The sequence below is a fragment of the Panthera onca genome, chromosome C1 (genome assembly GCF_046562875.1).
Source record: "Panthera onca isolate mPanOnc1 chromosome C1, mPanOnc1 haplotype 2, whole genome shotgun sequence".
Lineage (NCBI taxonomy): Eukaryota > Metazoa > Chordata > Mammalia > Carnivora > Felidae > Panthera > Panthera onca.
In genome coordinates this window covers 135,639,336-135,664,829 of record NC_138346.1, presented here as the reverse complement: position 1 = coordinate 135,664,829, position 25,494 = coordinate 135,639,336, and the positions used below count along the sequence as shown (strand labels likewise).

At 38.3% G+C, this 25,494-nt stretch overlaps 1 protein-coding gene across 2 annotated transcripts; it reads left to right on the top strand.

Moving 5' to 3' along the window:
• Positions 1–7,051: 7,051 nt before the first annotated feature.
• VCAM1 (vascular cell adhesion molecule 1) lies at positions 7,052–25,076 on the top strand. Of its 2 annotated transcripts, XM_060625201.3 has the most exons (9): positions 7,057–7,277; positions 7,807–8,082; positions 10,332–10,652; positions 11,907–12,173; positions 15,554–15,829; positions 17,679–17,999; positions 18,874–19,140; positions 20,640–20,906; positions 24,151–25,076. In XM_060625201.3, exons 1-9 carry the CDS (start codon positions 7,187–7,189, stop codon positions 24,309–24,311), a joined length of 2,247 nt encoding a protein of 748 aa, XP_060481184.1. In that variant the 5' UTR covers positions 7,057–7,186; the 3' UTR covers positions 24,312–25,076. The 2 variants fall into 2 exon arrangements, with proteins under 2 accessions (XP_060481185.1, XP_060481184.1); XM_060625202.3 differs by lacking the exon at positions 20,640–20,906 and having other exon boundaries at positions 7,052–7,277.
• Positions 25,077–25,494: the final 418 nt, after the last annotated feature.

Genomic DNA, 25,494 nt, shown 5'->3' with positions numbered 1-25,494 from the left:
TTCAAATAGAAACATTGGGGAATAAATAAATCCTAGAGCCCAGAGCCTCAGGCAACCACAGAAAGTCTGTCTAAAGCATAAACACACACACACACACACACACACACACACACACACACACACATAATAGGAAAGACCTAAAGCCACGAAGTAAGATTTCCATGAAGATCCTGCAAAGGAATATGTGACTTGCAAGATGGCCAGTGTTGGTTTGCTTAGAGTCATAATGCCTGACTAGCAGGTATTTGGCTGATTTGTCTACAGTTCTTTGGCTAGTTATTATGAGCCCAGAAATCATAATGATGATGAGGAAGGACTTTAAGGCCATCTATCCTGCTCCATTCTTCTCTGCAGTGAAAAAACTTGGACCTTAAAAGTTAAGATTCTTGTCCCAGGTTGCCCTTTTATTTATAAAATAGAAGAACCCCAGTATCTCTCCTCCTGACTACTTTTTTCTTCATGCTACCCTGCAAATGTCAAAATATCTCTCTAAACAGTTTAACAATGCAATGTTGAGTTCTTGAAATGGAACTGGGTTCCAAAGGAAAATTTTTATGTGTTGTTTATTAAAATTGGAACTTTAATTTAGCACAGAAATTTAAAATATTTTAAAGGGAGATTTCCAAAGGTGTTATGCTTTGGTGGGGGGGGGAGGTATCCATGCTCTAGTCAAATGGCAGAGACATCTTCTTTTATTTGTTTTCCATACAAAATTCTGAACTTGGTCAATTATGAGATCATTCCAAATTAAATAATGAATTAACTAATAGACCTAACACATTTTGGTTTAGAGTGACTTTCTCTTATGGTATTTGCCTCTTTTATCTTTCCCATGTGTTTATTTGTCCCTATTTACCACAATCTCATAAAAGGTCCTCTCCAAGTCTCCCCTTACAATGTAAACGGATGTTTTGCAATCATTCTGGAATGAGAGGAACCGTGAATATTTTCATCTCCTCATTCCTTAGTGTTGCCCATGTTGCAAGTGAAGAATGGAGTTGGATTCGTTTGGGACCAGGAGGTATGGCGACCACGAGGCTGATCTCACAGGCTGGCTGCCAAGGAAATCCCCCTTAGGGCTGACTGGAGGCAGCTAGAAGAACATGGGTGGAGAGTGTGCTTTGATGCTCAGGGGTGCCCTTAATTTTATTTTCTAAGCTCTGACAAGAGGCAAAGGGAATTCCTTTTTTGGAGTTAGATCTTGGGCTTCTAAGAGAGAATCTGGACAAGGGGCTCCCATACTGTCTGCTCATTCCTCTCTTTCTTGTACACTGGCAGCAGATGCCAAATGCTCAGCATAAGTTGTTCCAGTGTTCAAGCTTCAAAAATGGTCCTGAAAGTGGTATTGAGAAGCTTATACTCATCAGCTTGAGAAGTGGGTTCAGTCTCCTGGATCACCTGTCATATGCATTATGTCAAACTGGAGTTAGACGCATGAGCTTCTGGGTCCCCTAAGTGAGAGCATCAATGGGAAGGTACGTTTCTCAACCAACACCGAGACTGAGACACCTTGGTGTAGTGCACTGAGTAGTGAACTGTGAATGAGGAGATCTGGGTTTAAGACCCAGTTCACTGTCTGTGTGATCTTGCCCAACTAAACTTCTCTGAGCCTCAGTTTTCAGCTCAACACCATAAAGATAAAAACAGCCACCTCACCCCTCTCATAGGGCTGCTGTGAGGCTCACAGACAATAATCTCAAAACACTTTGGAAAACTCTTTAGGGAAAGAGTTACACAAATATGAAGGGTTATTAATAACAGAATGAAATGTCCTGAATTATTGCCTCAATAGTTATCTGGGGATGTGATAACGCCCAGCAGCTCAGAAAGCATGAACTCGTTTGCTATCACTTCACAGGCACTTGGGGCACTCAGAGCATCAGACCCAGTAATATGTAAAAATAGGCAAGACTTCTACCCCCACAGTGTTAAAATCCATTGAGAAAGCAAAGCCCGTGCTGGAAATAGCAAGCAATGGAACAAATACAAAGCAAGGTGTTTAAGAGGGCCAGAGATGGGGATTAGCAGAGAGTAGGGGAGGGTCATCCCAAACAGGAGAACTGGAATACACAAAGGCATCTTTGTCCACATGAAATGTGAACTTGAAAACATTTGATAGTCAAAGCATAAATGATAAAAATTCTGAACTGTTTAATTTACAAAAGGGAAAGGAGAAATCATTTTTATGGTCAGTCTTTTTCCTACTATTATTTTATGTAATAATTCAGTGCTAGATTAGCAACTTAGTCAGTCACTCATATCAGGTGCATGTGTATTATTAAATAGATATTTTTTACTCCTAATTATGAGTAATATTTTTCTCAAAATTCCAGAAAGTTACAATAAACCCATGGTGAAATAGGCTTTTAACCAACGATTCTTCCTATAGTTTGCTTTCCAGAAAATTTCAAACTTCTATCAGCTTGCTAAAATACAATTTATTTCCTAATTATAGATAAGTCACAAGTTGAACTTTGTGAAGCTGTGAACTATGTGAACTGTGCAGTTCTTCTCATACAGGAACTGAGTCTGTGTCTTCTTTTATGTGTTTTCATGGCTAGCACAGTGTCTGTGTAGTAGCTCCTCAGGAAACACTTATAAATCGAACTGAATTAGGAAATTGTGACAGACACTGCTAGCCACCTACTCATTATCCATTCTTCCCTTTTTCTTATGAACAGTGTCCTGATTTATTTGGGGGCAACTATGTTGTATTCAGTTAAAATATTCAATCTCCCACATTTCCAATGAGCTGTAAAGAGAAAGCCACCACCTGGAACTTATTGAAAGCTCTTTATTTATTATTTTTTTAATGTTTACTTATTTGAGAGGGAGTGTGCAAGTAGGGGAGGGAAGCGGGTAGGGGGGAGAGAGGACCTCAAGCAGGCTCTTTGGTGTCAGCAAAAAGCCTGATGTGGGGCTCGATCTCACAAACTGTGAGAGCATGACCTGAGCCAAGATCAAGAGTCGGATGCTTAACCAACTGAGCCACCAGGGACCCCTGAAAGCTCTTTAATAGGGGATAAACTCCACTGGCTTTGTCCTCTTCCCCTTCATTTTTCTCTTATTTTCCTGCTTGAAATACAGATGTCATGTTTGTAGATGGAGCAGCCATCTTAGGATCAGGAGGATTGTCCACCTGCCAAGAATGACAGAACCAGCAATTAGAATCAATCTTGGTCTTTGATGTTTTCTTCAGTGTTGAACTGCATTGCCTTGCACCTCACGCTAGTTTTGCCACTGTAAAAGATTTCTGTTACATAGAGCCAAATGGAATAATAAACATAGATCCTTTGATTCTTAAAGCGGGGAGAAGTTGACATGATAGAATGTACTGAAGTACTTTGTCACTTTCCCAATCCCATTCTGATGTGCCCTCCGAAAAATGAATTGCTCTTTCTCTCACCTGGGTGAGAATTACTGTCATAATGAGCCGCTGTTATTAGTGGGAATGTCACTTCCCTCAGATGTGTTAGGCCACCTCCAGGGAGGATCATAATAATTTGCCTACTTGAAAGTCGTGAAAGGGTTGGAGTTGCTACAAACTCAGTAATTATTAAATAGGCTGAGAAAAATTTGCCTGAAGCATCTCAGAGTCCAATGAGAGAAGCTACAGAAGATGCTTTAAATTTTCATATGGACAATAGGGGATTGGTGAAATTAGGCTAGAAATGATGGATTGTACTGCCTACAATTAAAGAATCCTAACAGTGGAAGGCATCTTAGTGGCCATCCAATTGGATACCTTATATGAGGCAAAACTTGACCTCTGCCATGTTGTTAGATGTCATCCAACCTTGCTTGACTACTTCTAATGACGAAGAGTTGGTGATTTCATGAGGTGACCCTTTTCATTGTTGAAAAGATTTAATAACTGGAAAGCCCTTTTTTTACAGTGAGCTCAACATGGCTGTATCTTAATGTTTTTACATATATATGGCACTTTATATATTTAAAGAGTTTTCACATGATCACATTTAATTTGATAGTCATAAAAATCATGTGAATCACTTGAAATGGTACTGTTACCCCTATTTGAGCATGTGTAAGTGAGTGCAGAGAGGCTACCTATACTTATGCAAGGTTTTACAATTCCTGAGTAGAGTAGCTGGATTTGAACTCAGGACTATTGGGTTGTGAGTCAAGTTATTTCTCAAATTGTTATTATTTTTCTGCTTGATATTGTTTTACTGAGCCCCTAAAGGTCACTATGTTAAGTTCTGAAACTCTCATGGGGAAAAGACACACGTATTCCTAGTCCTCCCCAAACCAAGGGGGGCTACTTCTAGCCCTTGGTATAACACAGAGTAACAAGTGTATTCTTTCCTCTGCATGGCAGTCATTCAGTTATTACATAGCTTCACAGGCATCTCTTATCCAAACAAAACATACTGTTCCTTCAACAGCTCCTACTAGACCAAGGATTTTGGACCTGTCTAGCATCTTCATCACTTTTCTCTGGACACTCTCTACGTTTTGTCTCTATCATAAGAAATGGTATCCTGAATCAGATACCTCTGCTCCCAGTATGACCTTGGATTGCCTCAGGTGATTAGAAAGTTGAATGCTGTGAGTACAGCTTGAGCTTGTTGCATCTATTTTGGTTTCTCATGGTCAATGTTAGCTTGTGTTCACTTTATGGATCACTGAAACCACCAGAAAGTCTTCCTGTGGATTATGGTCAAGTCAACTCTCCTCTATCCTGTACTCAAGTATTTGATGTTTTACATCTAAATACTGTATTTTAATGCATTCCCATTGTTTCACTTCACTAGCTCTGAGATCTCCTTTATCTTGATTCTGTCATTTCTAAGGTTAACTATTTTTTCCAGTCTTCTGTCATGAATAAATTAGATAATCACGTCTTATGATTATTGATAAAAATGTTGAACTGAAAAATTTCAAAGACAAAACACAGGAAGATTAGTCCCAATCTGTCAAACATATACTTGCAGCTCTCTTCATTCATTGATTCCACAAAATTTAATGAATTCCTTATCTTGGTCTAGATGTAGGATGAAAAAATAAATAAAACCACCTGAGTTTATAAGTTGGGAAAGATAGACATGTTCACAGATAAATGTAACATGACAGGTGCTCGGCTACCAGAATGCATTAGTGTACAGAGGCCATAGAAGAGTGCAATCAATTCAACCTGGGAGAAGCAGGTGAAACCTCAAATGGTGTACAACTCAAAGATATAATGAGGGACTTTAGCAAATATTTTGCTGAAAGCACTATAAACTAATTCAATAGATTAGGTATTTCTTCAATGTTCAAAACTTGGAATCATATCCAAACTCCAAACTGAAGTTATTTACCATGACTTGGTCTTCGGGATCCCATCTTAGATCCCATCAGTCGCTTGTTTTTGTACTTCAGAGAAATGCATTCAAATTCCTTAATCCCCTTTAGATTTCTTCTGAAGTTAAGCAGACAACATAAATGGTTCGGATCATCTTCTTCCATGACGCCCACTTTGTAAAGGGCCATTAGGTTACTTGTTTACCAACCAATTTTGCCTGAAGCCACTTTTCTGATCCCTAGATATTTGGTAGGTGAAGTCACACATATCTCATCACAGCCCCAGAATAACTTCTCTTACTTCTCCCACTTCCTTTTCTTTCCTTGTCCATTATGACTCTATCCTCATCAGTATCCAGAAGGATGCCCAAAAGCCTCTCCAGCCATGAAGGGACAGGTGTACTTTCCAAACCTCAGTTATGGCCTTTGTTACATAGCACTGAGCTATTGGTTATACACATCCCGAGGAGTCCATGAGCTTGGGGATTTTCTTGTAGAATCCAACTTTTTCTCATGCCATATTTACATATTATTTTTAGCATTTTGAAAGTTTCTTTTCCAAATTTTAATTCATAGTATCTATTATTGTACTTTTGTTGGATCTGCTAAGAGCAAAACCATGCATTAGATGCTGAGAAGGCAGAGGTTGATACAATGATGTACAAGAACTGCTCCCAAGCATTAAAGGAACTGATGGTCCAGTGGAGGAGGTAGACAAGTATGTATATAATACAAGGAAGTGGCTATTCCGGTTTCTTTTTGATTAACAAGCATTTTGCAAAGACTTGAGCTATGTGTGTTCAAGGCTAAAGCAGTCATTTTAAAAATAGCTTAAAAAAATAATTTCACTGGATAGGGTGCTATGGGGTGGGAAGGGCATAAAATTGGTTATCATCACCTCCTATATAATAAAAACAAATTATTTGTCACGTTTTAACTGTGTCTGTGGTCCAGTGCAAGAGATTTACCACTTCGGATGAATTCCATACATTTGCATTTAAGTCTGAGAAGGACTTTCCATTACCAGGCAGTTGAACCAAAGGATTGGTAACTTTTCTGAAACAAGAGGGAAAAATGATTTCTCTTGCTTTTAGTAGTATTCCTTTACTTTCCACTCAAGAAAATCATTTCAGAAAGTTGATATTTGTTGTTGAAAGAATTATTTTATGAGTATTTTATGAATAGAAAGTATAAAACTAAGAAGTAATGCTGTCTCCCTTTTAAAAAATAGCTCACAAAAGATAGGACCTTTTCCTTTTTCTTGTGAGAGAAAAATTAGATCTTACTTTGGAATTTGCAACTATGTCTTAATGGAGAAAAAAATCAGTTCACATGATGTAGTGGTTACTTAGCCACTTCAAAGTCAAGAGTAAAATTTACTATTCTCTCTCTCTCTCTCTCTCTCTCTCTCTCTCTCTCTCTCTCCCCCTTTCTTTCTGCCTGCTTGTCTATTTCTCCCCTTTCTGTCTCTGTTGCCCTCCCTTTCTCTCTCTGGCTTTTTCTTTATTCTGAAATGAGCATTATTCTGAAATGCACATTACCTTGCAAAGATATCCTTTTGGACTGAAAACGAGGAAAAGCTTTAATTTTATCACCTTGGAAGTGTTTCAGTTTTCTGTGGCAGAGAGAGTAGCTTTAGCAATGAGAGCAAATGAAGGGGTTAAAACTGGACTTGGCTGGGTGTCAGTGAAACTTTTTTTCTGGCTCTGCTCCGGGTTTCCCCTTGAAGGGATTTCCCTCCGCCTCTGTGCCTCTGCAACAAGACCCTTTATAAAGAGCAGACTTTCTATTTCACTCCTCACTGAGCCTCACTGGCTTTAGGAGCTAAAGCCTCTTCCAGGGCATTTTCAGGTGGGACAGAAAGAAGAGTTTTGGGACCATCATGTTCTCATCACAGCGACAACTAAAAATGCCTAGGAAGATGTTTGTGATCTTTGGAGCTTCAAATATACTTTGCATGGTGTTTACAATTTGTAAGTTCTTCTCTTTGATCTGTTCCAAATGCTCACATTCCATTTCAGCCCTGATTTTGGCTTCAGTCAGTTTTGCTATGGTAGTAAAGAAAGGCACTAGGATTTTTAAGCAGTGGAAAAACTTAATTTAACATAACATGTAATGTGCTATTGAGTATTGCTATGTACCATTGTATTGTCATAGTTGGAGCTGCAAATTGATGTTTTTCAGATATATTTTTCCAATGTCAAGTAAATAATTGGATTTATCTCTAGTAAGGTCTATCTCTTCAGTTTCCTGTACTTGATAATGATCTTAAGCTTAGCAAATAACAAAATAATTTTGATAAATGGGCATCAGGGTTGGAACTGACACTTCTCCAAGATTCTAACACCTTTGGCAGTGACTCCAATTATTTTTGGCTTCTTGCAGTTAGTTTAAAATTTAGGAAACAGATCAACCAGACTGTATTTTGGACATTATACTAGGACAGAGGAGAAGGAGCAGAATACTAAACAAAGTTTGCTTTTCTCTTTTTTGCCTTCACAGCTCAAGCTTTTAAAATAGAGACCTTCCCTGAAAACAAAATTGTTGCTCAGATTGGTGATGTCGTTTCACTGACTTGCAGGACAACAGGCTGTGAGCCCCCATCTTTCTCTTGGAGAACCCATTTAGATAGTCCACTGAATGGGCAGGTGAGAAATGAGGGGTCCAATTCCACGCTGACCATGGATCCCGTTGGTTTCAGGAATGAATACTCTTACCTGTGCACAGCGATTTGCGGATCTGAGAAACGGGAAAAAGGGATTCAGGTGGAGATTTACTGTGAGTACTACAGAGAATCTTTGATTTTCTCTTAATTTTGCTTTAAGTTAAGTTTCTTTAATGGATAGTTGTAAAAGAAAAAAAACATCAAAGGATATTCATGTACAGATTCTTGGCTAGAGGACATACTGCACCAAGAAAGTTAGAGGCAGCTGAATCTAGCTCTAGAAAAGGAACCCACACCTTGGTCTTTATTCTAACTGCCACAAACATAGTGACCATGGGTAAGACACAACCTCTGGGTTTTTCTTTTCTTAGCCATAAAATGAAGCTCTCTGAAGTTTTTTAATTGTATTTTTCAGCAATTTCTATTTGATTATATCCTCACATGTTTACTTGGTCATACATCCAAATGATTTATGAATTCCATTCTTCAGGGATTTTCCACTTTTTTATTCTTACACAATTTTGTGCTTAAAATCAGCTTAAGTAGGAGATCTATAATTTAGTAATAGGCTTCAGTACAAGTTTTCCCTTTGACATAAGAAAAGTATCTGCAAACATTTCACTCCTTTGACTTTGGTATAGATAAATTTAGGAGGGTTGTTTTTGTTTTTGTTTTTGGTGCCATTAAGCCTTAATGCTCAACCACTCAACCTCAGGATAATTTGTGTAATGGATTAGAGTTACCTGATGCATGTTAATAAACACCCCTAGGTTGCCATTCTACCAAACTGCATCTCAGTCCATTCTCAATCCAGCGTATAAAGTTAGCAAGAGGAGTTAAAAGCCAACCTGAAATAAAAATCTTGCCTTTGGTTGCTGACGACTACTCTTTCAGAAAACCAAACCAAACCAAACCAAACCAAACCAAACCCTGGAAACCTTTATGGCCATCTCTTCATGAAGATCCCATCTGATTATCTTATAATTATTTTGGTTCCCTTCTGCTATGGCGGAGCTCAGTCTTGCCCAGTATCTGTAATTGATTCTTCAGTAAGCCCCATGTGTTGCTAATGTGGCCCAAGAAACTGTGCTTGGCCGGCTGCTTTCAATTATGCTGGTTGTACATGCATTGTTTGTGCAGCCTCCTGAGCTCCTTGAAAGGCCCCCTTATGTAAATACAGGGGAAAGTAACAAGTTATTGTATTACCTGACAGCAAACCATGTGGGTTACGGGCACATTTCTTACAGAACAGGAGGGATAGAAATTATTGGTGGAAAAATTAAAAATACTGGTTCTTCCACCCAGCAAATCATTTCCGATTCCTTTGCCTTTGCTCTCAAGTATCAAATAGTTGAAGATTTAAAAAAGAGAAATAAAGACGCTTCTGGCTTTAATTATCTTTCTGGAGGTTTTTTTCCTTCAAAAATATCTGGCTCTCATTATGTTGAACAATCATGTCTCCATTCCACATTTGATTGTAATATTCTCCAGAGCTGGGACCTTTGTGTCCTTATTACACAGAGTCCTGAATCCAGCCAATGTGCTACCATCATGACAGTTTGTAATGAAAAGGTAGCCCTTGCAAAGGAAGCAACGGCTGACTGAAATAGCACATTCCCTTGGAACTGAAAGGTTCAAGTGGTGTGCTGGTTAGGACATTGAGTTAAGCATTTCAAGAGGCAAATCTGCCTTCCAGAATTTAAATACTGCACCTTCCTGGTGGATGAATTCTGGTCAGAGGCATTATTTTCAGAAGCCAATTATTTAACATTGCTCTTTTCCTTTCTTAGCATGTGTTGCTCAATAACTGTTCTCTGCCATGACATTCTGAGCCTCAGTTTTCTTATCTATAAAGTGGACTTATCTCTGCTCTAAGAGAATGTGGTATAATGTAAATCTTCAGTAGCAGTACAGAATAATAAAAATACTGAGTTTAAATCCCAGACTTGCCATTTCTGAGCTGTGTGGCCTCAGGCAAGTTATGCAAATGTGCTAAGGCTATGTTTTCATACCTGTGAAAAGTGGTCTCTAAGTGTTAGAGTTAAAATAAAATCCTTTATATTTAATGACTAGCACAGTGATGGGCATATGTAAGTATTCAATAAACATCAATTTCTTCTCTCTTCTTTTACTCTAATAATATGCAACCCTTAGTACATGCAGGCTCACAGCTGAAGAACTCTAAAGGGTGATTGATTCTGATTCGTGAACCCACCCCAAACCATGAAAGGCTATTTAAACAATGAATTAAGACTGTATTAACAGAAACATTAGACTTGGTTTGCATTGCATTGAATCAGTCAAAGACATTATATTACATGAACAGAAAGCCTGCTCATGTGTATTTGTTTGACCTTTGCAGCTTTCCCTAAGGACCCAGAGATCCGTCTGAGTGGCCCCCTGGAAGTTGGGAAGCCAGTCACAGTCACATGCTTGGTCCCTGATGTTTATCCATTTGACAGGCTGGAGATGAATTTGCTGAAAGGCAACCATCTCTTACAGAATAAGGACTTTGTAGAACCTATGGAAAGAAAGTCCCTGGAAACCAAGAGTTTGGAGGTAACCTTCACTCCTACCAATGAAGATATTGGGAAAGCTCTTGTTTGCCAAGCAAAATTACACATTGATGAAATTGACTTTAAGCCCAAAGAAAGGGAGACTACGAAAAAACTGCAAGTCTACAGTAAGTACTTGGGTGATGTAGTCTCGTCTTTATGGGAATTCAGTCTTGGATGTATACAGCATTAAACTTAGCAGCTAAAGTCAGGAAGGCATTTGTTTATAGTTTTTACTCCATTTTTATTCATTGAGAGCACAATATTTGTCAACAGGATAATTCAATGAAAAGAGCATTGGATTTGGATTGAGAAGACTTCTGGCTCCATTAACTGTGTGAACTTGGGTTGCTTAATTTATTTATTTCCCAGTCTATCAAAGAGAGTAATAATACCACCTGGGTAGTATGTAGTAGGCTCAGAAGATGAAATGTTTTAAATTATAAGTTCTTGTAACATACCTTGAAATATTAAGTTATAGAGACTTTACAAGGTGAGCGCTTGTTCTGTGTGTGTGTGTGTGTGTGTGTATACACACATATGCATGTGCTCACACATATATGCATTGGGCAGGAGAGTGGAGATGATTACCTCCACATTCGCTGAAACTGTGGGGGACTTGAGGCAAGCTTGTAGTCCCAGAATTGTGTAGGAGTGGACTCACTGTACTCCGTTCTAGACCCAAATGCTGTGTTTTTCTTTGGACACTACATTTAAAAGGAGTACTGCCAACTATAGCATGTTTAGCTGAAAGAGAATGAGAGGGGAAGGCATTTATCAATATTTTGAAAAGAGTAGTCAAGACAGGGGATATTTTTCCTAGAGAATACAAAACTGGGAAAAGAGAGCTATCATTAAGTATTTGAAAGACATGTGGAAAAGGGATTTGATTTATTCTGTAACAGTGAAGGACTGAACTATGGCCACTGCATGAAATTTACTTACAAAGAGGAAGGTTTCAGCTCAATTGTTCTAGTAAATAGAGCTGTTCCCAAATCAAAAGGACTGCTTTTTAAGGCAGTGATTCCTTCAAGCAGAAGTGTTGACACCAACTTATATGAGCACTTGTCAAGTATTCTAAGATAGGACTGCTACCTTATCTGGGAGATTGAACCACATTATTCTAAGGGTCTTTCTTAATTTCTTAGTATCTAGGGCCCTCTGAAAACACCAAGCACCAAAAAAAGTACCTCAATCAGATTAGTCAGAAATTGGATCGACTGACTTTTGTGACCACACAGTACTAATTTTACACTAATTTGGCAGATTAAGTTTGTCAAATTTGTGAAAGCATGTAAATACAGACTTGCAGAGAAATACGTTATCCTTGTGGGATCAAGATGATGCCTAGCAGTTACTAATGTTGTGCCCTGCCTTTTCAGTCTCACCCAAGAACACAGTTATCTCTGTGAATCCCTCCACAAGGCTGCAGGAAGGTGGTTCTGTGACAATGACATGCTCCAGTGAAGGTCTACCAGCTCCACAGATTTTCTGGAGCAAAAAATTAGATAATGGGAATCTACAGCTCCTTTCTGGGAACTCAACTCTCACTTTAATTGCTATGAGGACAGAAGATTCTGGAATTTATGTGTGTGAAGGAGTCAATCAAGTTGGGAAAAATGGAAAAGAGGTGGAATTAATTGTTCAAGGTAAGTAATCTGTGAAAAATGAATGGTAAATGTGCCTTGATTGGGGTTTGTGCAATAGTGAAACAGCTTCAATGCCAAAATCGCTTCCTTAGGTTTTATTGATGACCCATCTGATGTCATGTACTTTAGCACAATTGTATGTTCATCTTGCTCAGACTTCTCAGAAGTCTTTCCTCCCATGGCTCTGCTTTTCTGATTCTTTTCCATCTCTCACCATTCCTTCCCTGCTTCCTTCTTTGGCTTTCTCTTTTCCTCCCGCCCCTTGAATATTAGTATTCTCAGGTTACCACATCTGTCCTCATCTCTACTCACTCTGGACTCTTAGTATTTGGGCCACCATACTCTGCTTACTCCTAAATTCATGTTGCCATTCCATATCACCAAATCCTGTCCATTCTTCCTCAGAATAATCCTTAGAATTTGAGCTCTTTTTTTTTTTTTTCCAACCCTCTTGCCATTGCCTTAATTTATCACCTCTGACTTGGACTCTTGCAAGATGTTTTTAAATAACGGCATTCATTGAACACCAGCTGTATGCTAGGCGCTTTACATATGTTAGCTATAATCTTCAAAAATTAACTAAACAGTAGGTATTTTATACTCATTTTATAGATGAGAGCATATTGTCTCATAGAAATTAATAGAGGCTCCTACAGATCATACACCTGATATTTGCTGGGAATTCTACTTTCCACTTTATCTATGTTGTCTTCATAGCCTTTACCACTACCTTATGAGGTGAATAAAAACTGGGGTTAAGCATAGTTCATAATTTGCCTAGGTCAGATCACTCGCTAGTGGCATTGACTGTGATTTTAATACAAGCCCATTTTAATCTAAAACTCCATGACTTTTCAACTAAATAGCTAAATTGTCTTCAGATGGTCATCCTGCTATCATTCTGACCTCAAGACAATCAATCCTGTGCAATGCTACCAGAGTATATACCTCAAACAAAAAAAGTGCTCATTATATATGACTTCAACCAAGCCCTAATTGCATGTAAATTAAAATTCACATTTAAAATAAAACTCTTTATAATCTGGTCAGAAACTACCTTTATAGCTTCGGTGGTGTCCATGTTGTTCCTTCTGCCTGGAGCACCATTCCTTCACCTGGCAAAGTCGTAGCCATTCTTCAAGACAAAGTTCATGTCAGCCTTCCAATTCCAGATTGTGTTAGGCAAATCTGGCTATTCCTCCCTTTTTCTACATTCAACACTTCTTATCGAAGTTTATGTACCTCTGTTAGGTCAGCATACATTAATTAAGAGCCCTTGTCCAAGAATCCAAGAATTGTGCTTGGTGCTGTGGGGGCAGACATGAAAAAGTTATGGCGGCTGCCCTTGAAGAGCTTATAATGTAGGGAGGAAAGGCAGGCATGTAAGTGATAATTTAAACATACTTTAGTAAGAGCCAAAATAATGTATTTATTTAAATGTGGCTTTCCATTAAACTTTAAGTCAAGAATCGTGTGCATGTGTGTGTGTATTTTAATATTTGGGTGTCTGCCACAAAATAGGTGCCCAGTATATGCCAGTTGCATAAACTATAAACATGAACAACACAAAATTTTAAAATATGAAAATATGATCTAAACGTGATGATTAAAAAAATAAAATTGGAACTCACCATCAATAGATTAACTCAGTTGGGTGTTAGGTTACCATTCTCAAGAGACCAAGAAAGTATTACACTAATAAAATCATATGCAACTAATCACCCATCCTGAGAAAATTCCACCCGTAATAAATTAGATCCCATTTCAGCGTAAAAAGAAAATGCCCTGTGGGGTTAGGGAGGGTTGTTTTGAATTTTGCAACACAGGATACTAACCACCTTAAGTACTGAAGAGAGAATGGAACTTTGAAAAGACCTTTCAGTGACCTAAGAAACTACTCCACAGGGGAAAAGTGTTCGCCTGGTAATATACGCAGCCACTGGAAAAAAAATGGTCTGAGAACACTTCACAGGCAGGAAGTGGGTCTATTTTCAAGTTCCCTTTTCTCACACTAGCATATGAGGAATTCAGAAACTCTGCTTATTGTTCTCGGTGATCTTTTTCAAAATCTAATAGCATATCAGTGTATTGAGGTAATTTGAGGAAAGCCTTCTTTGGAAGATACTACAATGTCACAGTGAGACAAACCAAACAGAAGAATAACTTCTCTTGGCACAGATGAGAACCTTGCAAAATGTGGTGTATTTGGATGACTTCTATGTTGAGAATTCTTTCCTCCCTCTCCAGTCTGCTACTTACAGGAACAATTTTAGTGATTTTCTGTGGAGTCTCAACTGTCACTCTTGGGATTGTCCAAACACTCCCAGTTTCTTCGGGGAACAGGGAGTGGAGATTTGAAATTCCCTTTCTCCCCAGACAGGAAGGATCCCAACGCAGACTGTGTGTCCGGCAGGGATAGGACTGGCAGCCAAAGAGCTTTTCTGGATATTTGAGACTTAGGACTCTGCCCTCCGATCTCAGTTTTCAACCCCTGAATTAATTCAAAGTAGTTTTGTATTTCATCAAACAAATTCTAGAGGTGGTTTGTGTGTCATTTTCATGTTTAGATTTTGGCTTTGCTCTCAATGTGATTCTGTGTGCTTTCAATGGTATAACTATATTGTTGGCACAGAAACTCTAAGCACAGGTCCATTATGGGTATGGCATCTAATCAGAAGACATATTTTTGTAGCTGCTTTCACAACCTCTCTTAGATCTTGTTTTATCTCCTCGTGAGGATGATTTGATTCAGTTGTTGAAGCAACTGAAAAGCTAGGGTCTCAAATCAGACCCACCTGGCTTCAAGTCCTAGTTTTGCCACTGCAAACTAGATAAAGTTATCTAGCATTTCTGAGCCTAGGTTTCCTTAAGGAGAAAGAGGAGGAGGAAGAGGACGAGGAGGAGGAAGAGGATGGGAGAAAGAAGAGGAAAAGAAAGAGAAGAAGCAAGAGGAAGTGAAAGAGAAGAATTAACGGTAGCATTTCATGAAGTTGTGAGGATTAAATGAGATAATATACGCAGAGTGGCTTACACAATGCTTATACACTAGAACCTCTTAAATTATTTGAGCCGTTGTCCACTACTGCAGGGATGTGATAAACTACAATTGAGCAGAGACTGAATTAGTGTCGTGAAAAGATGTCACCTTCTGTGCTAACAAGTCTTAATCCACATTCATTCTGTTAAATGAATGACTCAATGAACTCTTATGGGTTCATTCTTTAAAAATGCCTTTCAGGATCGTCCCAAGGTACAAAGGAGTGATATTTTCTTGCACAGGTGTTAGCTGTAAAGAGATGAGGAAAAAAGACCATATATTGGAATGTGGTGAAGGAAGAAAAGAATCTTACCTTCTTTTTGTCTTGTTCTTTTTCCTCCAGAGAAACCATTCACTGTTGAGATCTCCCCCGGGCCCCAGATTGTTGCTCAGATTGGTGACTCAGTTGTGTTGACATGTGGTGTCACAGGCTGTGAGTCCCCATCTTTCACTTGGAGAACCCAGGTAGACAGCCCTCTGAGTGGGAAGGTGAAGACTGAAGGGAGCAAGTCCACGCTGACCCTGAGCCCTGTGGGTTTTGAGAATGAACATTCTTATCTGTGCACCGTAACCTGTGGCCGTAAGAAAGTGGAAAAGGGAATTAAAGTGGACCTCTACTGTAAGTGGTTTTCGGAACTGTTTGCTGGTTTTTTTTTCCCCTCAATTCTATTGAAAGAAACAGAATGCAAGTATGATATACAATGCGATCCATGTGTTTAGAAAAGGAACTTAGCATTGTGAATTGTTCCTAAATCTTTGGACCGGAATTTTTGATGCAACCTAATTGCCTAAATCTTAAGTATATATTATGCGTGTACACAGTATCCACAGTCCTTACTTTGTGTTTTGTCAATACTCTGTCGTCATGCACTTGAACACACTCCATGTTCACTGCTTCCCATCGCCTCTGTGTATAGGGGGTATTCCAGAGGTGATAGTGAGCAAGGAGAGGAGTCAAGGCCCATTCAGATGACTGCCCAGCTCTTTGAACAGAGAGTGAGGCCCAAGCCTACTGTTTTGAAGGCACATTTGGAAAGTTGATTGGCAGGATGGGAAAAAATGAGGCAGTGGGGAGCAAGACAAAGCCAAAAATGAAAATAGGTAGTAATATTGGCCATAGGGAATGGCCCGTGGCAGCAGCTCAGATGAAAAGCAGAGCCAGGACTTAGCACGAGATCTTAATACTGATTTACACTACATACACCCACCATACTCTTTCTTGCTGTTCCTGTCACCTTAATGAAGAGCCTCTACAACCTCGAACCTCTATGAATTTGACATTGCTAGAATTCTTCATTGTATAATGAATGAGGGACAAAATATTCAAAGTGCTCTGAAAATTGATTACGTTGAGAGAGTTATTCTGGCTTGTGTTATTCAGCAGAATTCAAGAGAAAAATAGAACATTCTCTACCAGAAAACCTGCCCAAACTTGTGTTACCTATCAGGATTTTGTTCAGCATGAGTTAGAGTATGTCTGTAAAGGGATTTGAATGTCTCAAAATAAGGGTGAATTTTGTTGTGTTATCATATTACGTGGAGTCCAAGATCTGCTGATGTAGGCACATTCCCAGCAGAAATGAGAACCAGCAGTACAGTCTTACTGCAATATGGAAATAGGTGAGAATGTATCACTTTAACAGCATTTTGCATAAGAAAAAAACTTTTTAGCATTACTCTTGCTCTTGCTATTTTAGTCTTATTTTTATTGGTTGGCCTAAGATGCATTATACATATTATTCAGAATGTAAAGCTCATAGTTTTTTGTTAACTGCAAGTATTGCCTGAGAAATACTTAAAATTTGGTATCTAAACTTGGCCATTGGAAATGAAAATGTCTAAATTGAGAACTGCACTGTGGGTCTTATTTGATACCCAGAGGCTTCACAACTCTCTGGGTTTCAAGCTCAGAGAGATGTGGGTTCTGATCTCAACTCAGTGACTTAACATAGATATGATGCCTAATGATGGTCTCTGAGCTTCTATCAGGTTTGTAAGTTTTCCTAGCTGTAAAATAAGTTCTCTGTAAGTTTTCCCACCTGTAAAATATGTTCACTAATACCTATTTTATCAGGCTGTTTTGAAGACTGAGATAATAAATATTAAGGGATTAACCCATAGTTAACATTCAATACAGCATGGGAAATAAACATTTAAAATACATAGCTAGAAATAAGATGGTGGAAACTCATGTTCCTTGAAAAAGATCAGTCCAGGGCTGTCAGAAAGACTGCATCACTAAGAAGAGAAAAATAGGAAGTATATTTATTTCTTGATTAATTCAAGTGCTAAGTATTTTTGTTTATATTTAATATCACAAATGTTTATACTCGATGGCATTATTTATACATTGGTGATCACTCTACCCCACGTGAGTTAAAAATGTCATTTTGAGACCCTTGCATTTAATAGTTACATTTTTCCTTTGAATGTCACATATAAACATCCTTTTTCTATGATATTTGCAGCATTCCCTAGAGATCCAGAGATTGAGATGAGTGGTCTGCCAGTGAATGGAAATCCAGTGACTGTAAGCTGCCGGGTTCCTAATGTGTATCCTTCTGACCGGCTGGAGATTGAATTACTTAAGGGGGAGAGTATTATAGGGAATAAAAATTTTCTGGAGAACATCGACAAGAAGTATCTAGAGACTGAGAGTTTGGACATGACCTTCATCCCCACCACTGAAGATACTGGAACAGTTCTTGTTTGTCTGGCTAAGTTACATATTGATGAAATGGAATTTGAACCCAAACAAAGGCAGAGTACACAGACACTTTATGTTAATGGTAAGTACATGTGTGATGTATCCGCACCTGAATATGGGCTTCTTATCACGTTTGCCGGGGAATAGTTAACATGAGGTTAATAGTTGAAACCTCTGTGGAAAAAAAAATAACTGGAAAAGAAATTTTAAAATAATTATAACAAACCACTCCCAACACTTAAGACAGCAATCATTTTTTATCTTATGATTCTATGAGCTGGCAATTCGAGAAAGTTTCATCTGCTCACTGTGGTACCAGATGAACTCACTCATGCATTTTCAGTCATTGGCAGGTCAGCAGGGCATGGCTGGTCCCAGATGGACTCACTCATATATCTGGGGCCTCTCTGGGGGTTCTGGGCCTCCCTTTCTCCACATGCTGTTTCATCCTGAAGGAAAGGAGCACAGGCTTAGTAACCACAGTGCAGCATTTTGAAAGAGTGATAAAGAAAGGAGGCCTTTGAGACTCAAGCCTAGAAGTCCTATGGTGTTACTTCTTCCATGTTACATTGGTCAGAGTGAGTCACAAGGCCAGCCAGGTTCAAGGGGTGGAGAAATAAACACCTTCTCGCAGGAGAGTCAGATAATTTCTGGTCATGTTTAACGTACATAAATGTTGATACACACTATCAGTGATCATCCATTCTTAGGTAGTCAGGGACTTTCTACAGAACTTATTTCTATTAGAAAATACCCATGCTGGGTTCATATTCTACTCTCTATCATTCTATACTTGCTTAAGTAAACGGGGACAGAAATCCGCCTTTGGTAAGGGTATCAACATTGATAAACTGTTCCAATCCATTGAACCATAGCTCAGTTTTGCCACATTATTAAAACTTTTTTGGAGCTCAGGGTATAAAGGGTCAAGCTGACAAGTGTTCCTGCCTTTTCAGTTGCCCCCAGGGATACAACCATCTTGGTCAGCCCCTCCTCCATCCTGGAGGAAGGTAGTTCTGTGAATATGACATGCTCCAGCAATGGCCTTCCAGCTCCAAAAATCCTCTGGAGCAGGCAGCTAAACAATGGGCATCTACAGCCTCTTTCTGAAAATTCAACCCTCACCTTAACTTCTACAAAAATGGAAGACTCTGGTGTTTATGTGTGTGAAGGGATTAACCAGGCTGGAATAGACAGAAAAGAAGTCGAATTAATTATCCAAGGTAAGTAAAACGTGATTAATGAGTTATTTTCACTAGTATTATTTTGGTTATCACCGGTTTTCAACAAAGCCCTCTCTGAAACCAACACTTTTACTAAAAATATATATTGAGGGTTTTGAAGAGCCCATGGTGTTTTCTATGCTTGGAAAGTTCCTGGAATGGAACTTCCTCATAAACAATTCCACGTCAGTTATCCTAAAATTCTTTTAACCTCCAGCGGAATGCTGGCTGTGGGAACGGTGCCAGGAGTTTCTAATGCCGGCACCGGTTATGGTGTGAAATAAGGGTAGGAAGAGGTATGTATGTATTTGGAAATTAGCTAAGGTTAACGCCACCATATGTACTGAATTGGACTCTGAGTGGTAATCTCACAAGGCACATACTAGTATTTGCTTAGAAGCCCAAGAAGGCACGTAAGCCTTTTGTAAATTTTGAGGTTGAGTAGCAGTGACCATGCCCTCTGGTTCATCAACTTTGGGCATACAAGTTCCTTTTTTTTTTTTTTCCTTCCTGGAGCTGTCATTTCCTGTCTTATTCCTTGGTATTATTTTCACTAAGGCATTAGTGACTTTCTTGTTACCTCATCTCGGTGATCATTTGTATTTTAAAGAAACGACCTTGGAAGGAAGGGCAATGCACACCTTTAAAAAAAGTCTTTAGGATAGATGTCATGGTACTATAGCTCTTGTCGGGGAAAGAATCTCAAATCAAGTCACAAAAATAGATGGAAATCTCACTTATAAAATGGTGATATGATACCTTCTTCCATGGGCTGTGTATTAATAGCGATGTTGTACTTTAAATACTTAGCCCAGTGCCTGGCACTTAGTGAATAATAGTCGTGGTTGTTAGAATAGCAAGAAAGCCATCTCTGTACAACTTGATCCAGGAAAATCCAACCCAAACTCAGAAGCCTGTAAAGACTTTTGTACTTCAAGGAAAAACTGCACAACATTGTGACAAAAAAAATTTTTTTTTCACGTTTGAATTCTGTTGCTGTTTATCAAACACCATTTTTTGACTAGTCTGGGTAAAGAATTAGATTTAGAGACATGAGAGAAGTATAGACACGTATTCTCTCGTTAAAAACATGGCTATTTATGTGGGCACCTGGGTGGCTTAGTAGGTTAAAGGTCTGACTTTGGCTGAGGTTGTGATCTCGAGGGTCGTGGGTTCAAGCCCTGCGTCAGGCTCTGTGCTGACAGCTCAGGGCCTGGAGCCTGCTTTGGTTTCTGTGTCTCCCTCTCTCTCTGCCCCTCCCCTGCTTGCACTCTGCCTCTCTGTCTCAAAAATAAACATCCAAAATAAATAAATTAAAGACACGGTCATTTACAAAAAAAACAGTCCATGCTTGACTTCTTTGCTTGCCTCTGTAAACACTTAATGCAAACAGTAAGCACAAATAGTTCCTTGACAGCTAATTGTTGCTGTCATTAAATTAATATGGAATTGGTTTATATTTCACCCAGTCAGAGGTGCATTTTAAATTCTCTTTACAGTTGCTCCGAAAGACATACAACTTACAGCTTTTCCTTCTGAGAGTGTCAAGGAAGGAGACACTGTTATTATCTCCTGTACATGTGGAAATGTTCCCAAAACTTGGATAATCCTGAAGAAAAAAGCAGAGACGGGAGACACAGTGCTACAGTCCAGAGATGGTGCATATACCATCCACAAGGTCCAGTTAGAGGACGCTGGAGTGTACGAATGTGAATCTAAAAATGAGGTTGGCTTGCAATTAAGAAGTTTAACCCTTGATGTTAAAGGTTAGTTAGAGTTTTGTTTTTATTTTTTGATTATTTTTTACAGTAGTCAGAGGTTAGATGGATTGTAAAGATTTTCTAGGATTAGGTGAATGAGTTGGCAAAATGGACCTGAATTCCATGTTGATTGTGGTTATTGCTCAGTGTTTCCTAAAATAATCATGCACAGCTGCCCTATCCTATGGAGTTTAGCCAGGAAGTTGACATTAGTCATTAGTGAGTACAGAATTCCCATTTGCTTTTCTGAGAGTTGACAATTCATCATTGGTCTCTGAAGTCTTGCGTTTCCTAAGCGTTTAAACATACTTCTAAAGCCTTTCCCTGGAGGTTATAAGGAAACTAAAGAAGTAGGATTGGCACATGGAAGACGAAAGTTTCTATCCAGATTCTTGTCACTCCTATCACAAGAGAACACTATTCTCTGGACATGGAGTAACTATGTATTTTCTGGATTGACTCCCTTCAAGATAACAATTAAGAGTGCCAATCTTGATGCTGAACAACATAAGAGAGTCTCTAGACTATAGAATTGCCTTCCTAAAGATCCAAGCCCTTGTCCATCCTACCGTATTCTGATAGTGGGTGGGGGTGCAGAGCAACAGCCTCAGCCGAGAAACTTCGGGGGCCCTTTCATTTCCTACCCCCTCTTGTGAATGCCTGGTAGGATCTGCTGATCTTATTGGTGAAAGCAGAATATGTTAGCCTGTACTAATTAGTCTCCATGCCTTGTGTGCTAATGAGTTCTCACTGTGTGTTGGGAGCCAGACTTGGAGCAAACAAATGCAAGTCTTGGAGCCTGTGGCACTTGGCTATCAGAGTTTGCAACCACGGGTCAGTGTGAAGAAAATTTGAACTTAGGTCAGAAAATGGGTAAAATTGTTGCTCATCTGGCCAAATTTCTCGACATTTCAAGGCTTACCGTATGTTTTCTGTTGTCACAGTACCATAACAATACATCTATCCAGAAGTGTTAAAGAATGGGAAAATACCATGATTACCTGTAAAACTTATAGTCATCCATCTGCAGTGATTATCCTGAAAAGAGTTGATCTGGCCAAAGAAATTACCATGTGCTCAAAGAATGGAACATTTGCCTTGTGTCATGTCACTCAAAATGACACGGGGGTGTATGTAATCAGTGCTTCTAATGAGGTTGGGGATGATTCTGGATGGATTGAGATCTCAGTTATGAGTAGGATGAAGTCCACTCATTCCTATTTCTTTTAATCTTTGATGCATCTAGTCCACTTTTAATTAAGCCTAGCCCTGGAAACTTAGACTCCTAACATTTTTGTGATTCTGTTTGTAGTTAATGATTCTCTTTTAAAGACATATCAAAGCCCTTTCTCTACTTTTTAACTCTCTCTCACACCTTGTCTTTTCTAATTGCTTTATTAAATTAGTGACTTACATATTTGCCATTTTTCACTCATTACTTACATGAACTATCCAAGCACTTTAGGCACTCAGCTAAGAAATTCAGGGCCCCGAACTATGGTTTAAAGTAACTGCAAATGAATGAAGACAAAATTTGACATTTTTCCTTGGTATTTGAATTAGCTTACCTTTCTGTGTAGCTGCATTTTAAAATTAATTTTGTTTTGTTTTGTTTTGGCTTGAATGTATTCCAGTGATATAGGAATGGTTGGGAGTCTTTAGGATTTTCAGTGTTTATACAGCTAATGAAAATAGTGTTTGAAGGTTGCCCTGGTAACGGACTCAACAGCAAATTTGTGTTTGACTGCAGATGCCTCAAGGAAAAACTAAAAGCAAAAGATAGTATTTATTAAGTTGAAAAGAAAACAATAGGAGTATAAATACCATTGTCCATCATATTGTCAATATTGATGCCTAACCATAGTTATGATGGACATCCCATTAAAATATTACACTTTGACTAGTTCTACTCTAATAGGGAAAAGTAGAAAAATGAGGCAGTTATCATTATATTTAGGGCTAAGTGCTTTTATCATCAATAATTTGAAAAGGTCAACTTCCCATCATCTGATTATCATGATCCTGTTTTACTTAGTTGACCTCCAGTGATTAGAAACTTCTAGAAGGAATGTAGTAATCGCCAAAGTCAGATTTCTTCAAAGACAGAAAACATACATGCTACTTTCAGAAATTTAATACTTGTGGGGTCATATGATTCCTGGCAAACATTAGTATAGATAGAGATGAGCCTGTAGTAAATGCCACTCTATCCTTCTCAGATGTTCTTATAAGGTTAAGTGTTAAATAGTATTGCAGTGATCACATGATTTTTAGTAGATTAGAAAGTAGTAATTTTTGCTTTTGTAAACTATTACCTTCCGTACCCAGTTACAACGCAATGACAAAGTGACAGCATGTAGAAAGAAATGCATTACTATTCAAAAAATATTTATTGGGTATCAACTACTCCAAGCAATGAGTCATTTACTACCTATTCAGTGGTGGACCAAAAAGAAATTGATAGGTGGTCTTATGTAACCTATAGACCAAAGTTAATAGATAATCATATAAATAAATGTATAATTACAAGCAGTGATAAAAACTATGAGAAGGAAATTGCAATGAGTTGTAAAAGTATATCAGGGTTCCTAATTTAAGCTGGGGAAGATGTGGGTCAAAGAATGCTCTGAGTAAGTAACATTCAAACTAAAATATACTATCCAAAAAACTTAAGTTTATCAAGAGATGATATAAATGCTGAAGATCAATAACATATATTAAGATGTCCTACTTCAGAGATACAAAACAAAGTTTTTTATATATCTCTGGAAGAGCCGTCAGCAAGAATTCTTTTTTTTTTTTTTTACTATCGTATATGCTGTTTGACTGTAATGATTACACTTTAGATGTTACAAAGATTTTTCTTGGAGAACTGGTTAATTATTTCAGTTCATGGTCATCAGAGTCCTAGTTCTTCAATAGATTTTTGCATTTTCCAAAGCAAACACTCCTCTCCAATTCTTGCTTTTGTAAAAGAGTCCTAGAATGTCATGCTCTTGTTTCCATTCTACAATTGAACCTGATTCTATTTGGACGCAACAACTGTCATCTTAGACCCATCATGGCCATAGCAACAGCCAACAGGATAATTGAAAGAAGTGTGTATTTGGTTCCTGTTAGCCCTTATCACTGCTTTGATTCATTCCCATTAAGAGAACTAGTTGTACTGTTAGAATAAAATATATAACTATTACTATCAAAAAATCTTTTTGTACTAGACATTAATTGCATCCATTTTGTTATTTTCCAGGAAGAGGAAATTACCAGGACTATTTTTCTCCTGAACTTCTCGTGCTCTATTGTTCATCTTCCTTAATAATACCAGCCATTGGAATGATCATTTACTTTGCTAGAAGAGCCAACATGAAAGGGTCATACAGTCTTGTAGAAGCACAGAAATCAAAGGTGTAGCTAATGTTTGAAATGTTCAACCAGAGCCACTATTTATCAGTCCACATTCTTAATACTGCTCATCATTCCATGAGAAAAACAACAAGCTCAGAGTCCAGACTTCCCTGAATGTAGTGACTTCTTGGAAAGAAATGGCTTCTTGTGCCCCATGCTGTGAGCAAGAAGCCAGAGGAAAACTTTCTGCCTAAAAAATAGGCACTACCATTGAGATGTGTTGACTGGAGTAGTTCCTTGATGTGTATATACAACAACATGATGTGTACATATGTAAAATAAAATTATACCATAGCAAGATGGCTTGGAATAGCAGCCCTCTGTAGTCAGATCTTCAGAGTAATTTAATAGTGTTACCTGGGCTGATTGTTATAACTGAATGCATCTTAAGAAAATTTAACATTGACTGGCAGCTGACCTATGTCACCTTTTTAATATTTTCTTTTCCTTAACAAAATTTTATTTCCATAAAGTTGATTGATAATAATTTCATGTTTTGTAAAGATGCCAAGCTTTTATCTTTTTATAGGCAAATGATAAACCAGGAGGGCACTGGGTTCACTTTCAGGTACTAAACACTTCAACCTATGGTATAATGGTTGACTGGATTTCTCTGGATGGTACTTGCATGGTACGGAAATGTTTTAGGATGTTTGTTTATCAGACTCTTGTGTAACTTTTCTGATGTGGTCTAAAAATGCAACGTCTTTTGATTTTCTTTTGTAAATGTTTAGAATTTTTTTTTGTACAGTAAAGTGATAATATCTGGAATTGGAAGAATTGCGTGTTTATTTACTGTAAACTGTCACATTTAATCATGGTGTTTAAAATGCCAAGTTCCAAAAGTATAGAGTTCAAACCCATAGAGATAATAAAAGATTGCACTTGAAGTACAATCCTCAGACTACTCTATCATAATCATTATGGGAACTTGATAAAAATTCAAGTATTTTAAGACATACTATCCTGTTGAATTTAAATGTCTCATTTTGTGTCCTTGGGATCTGAAATGAAATTTTTTTTGCAATTAAAAAAAATGGAATACACAAAAAGAGTGAATGCAGATGAATGTGCACATGTCAAAGGGTGACAAGCAAACACGTATGTACGTACCACTACGACCAAGAGATGGAGCATTACTATTCCCACCAGAGCCCATCTGGTCACTCATGCAGAGAAGTCAAGTCAG

Excerpts from the sequence above, each read along its gene's own strand:
- VCAM1 (XM_060625201.3), top strand. The coding sequence starts at position 7,187 with ATGTTCTCATCACAGCGACAACTAAAAATGCCTAGGAAGATGTTTGTG. Across the intron at positions 12,174-15,553 it reads GGTGGAATTAATTGTTCAAG|AGAAACCATTCACTGTTGAG; the intron begins GTAAGTAATCTG and ends TTTTTCCTCCAG. Across the intron at positions 20,907-24,150 it reads TTTAACCCTTGATGTTAAAG|GAAGAGGAAATTACCAGGAC; the intron begins GTTAGTTAGAGT and ends GTTATTTTCCAG.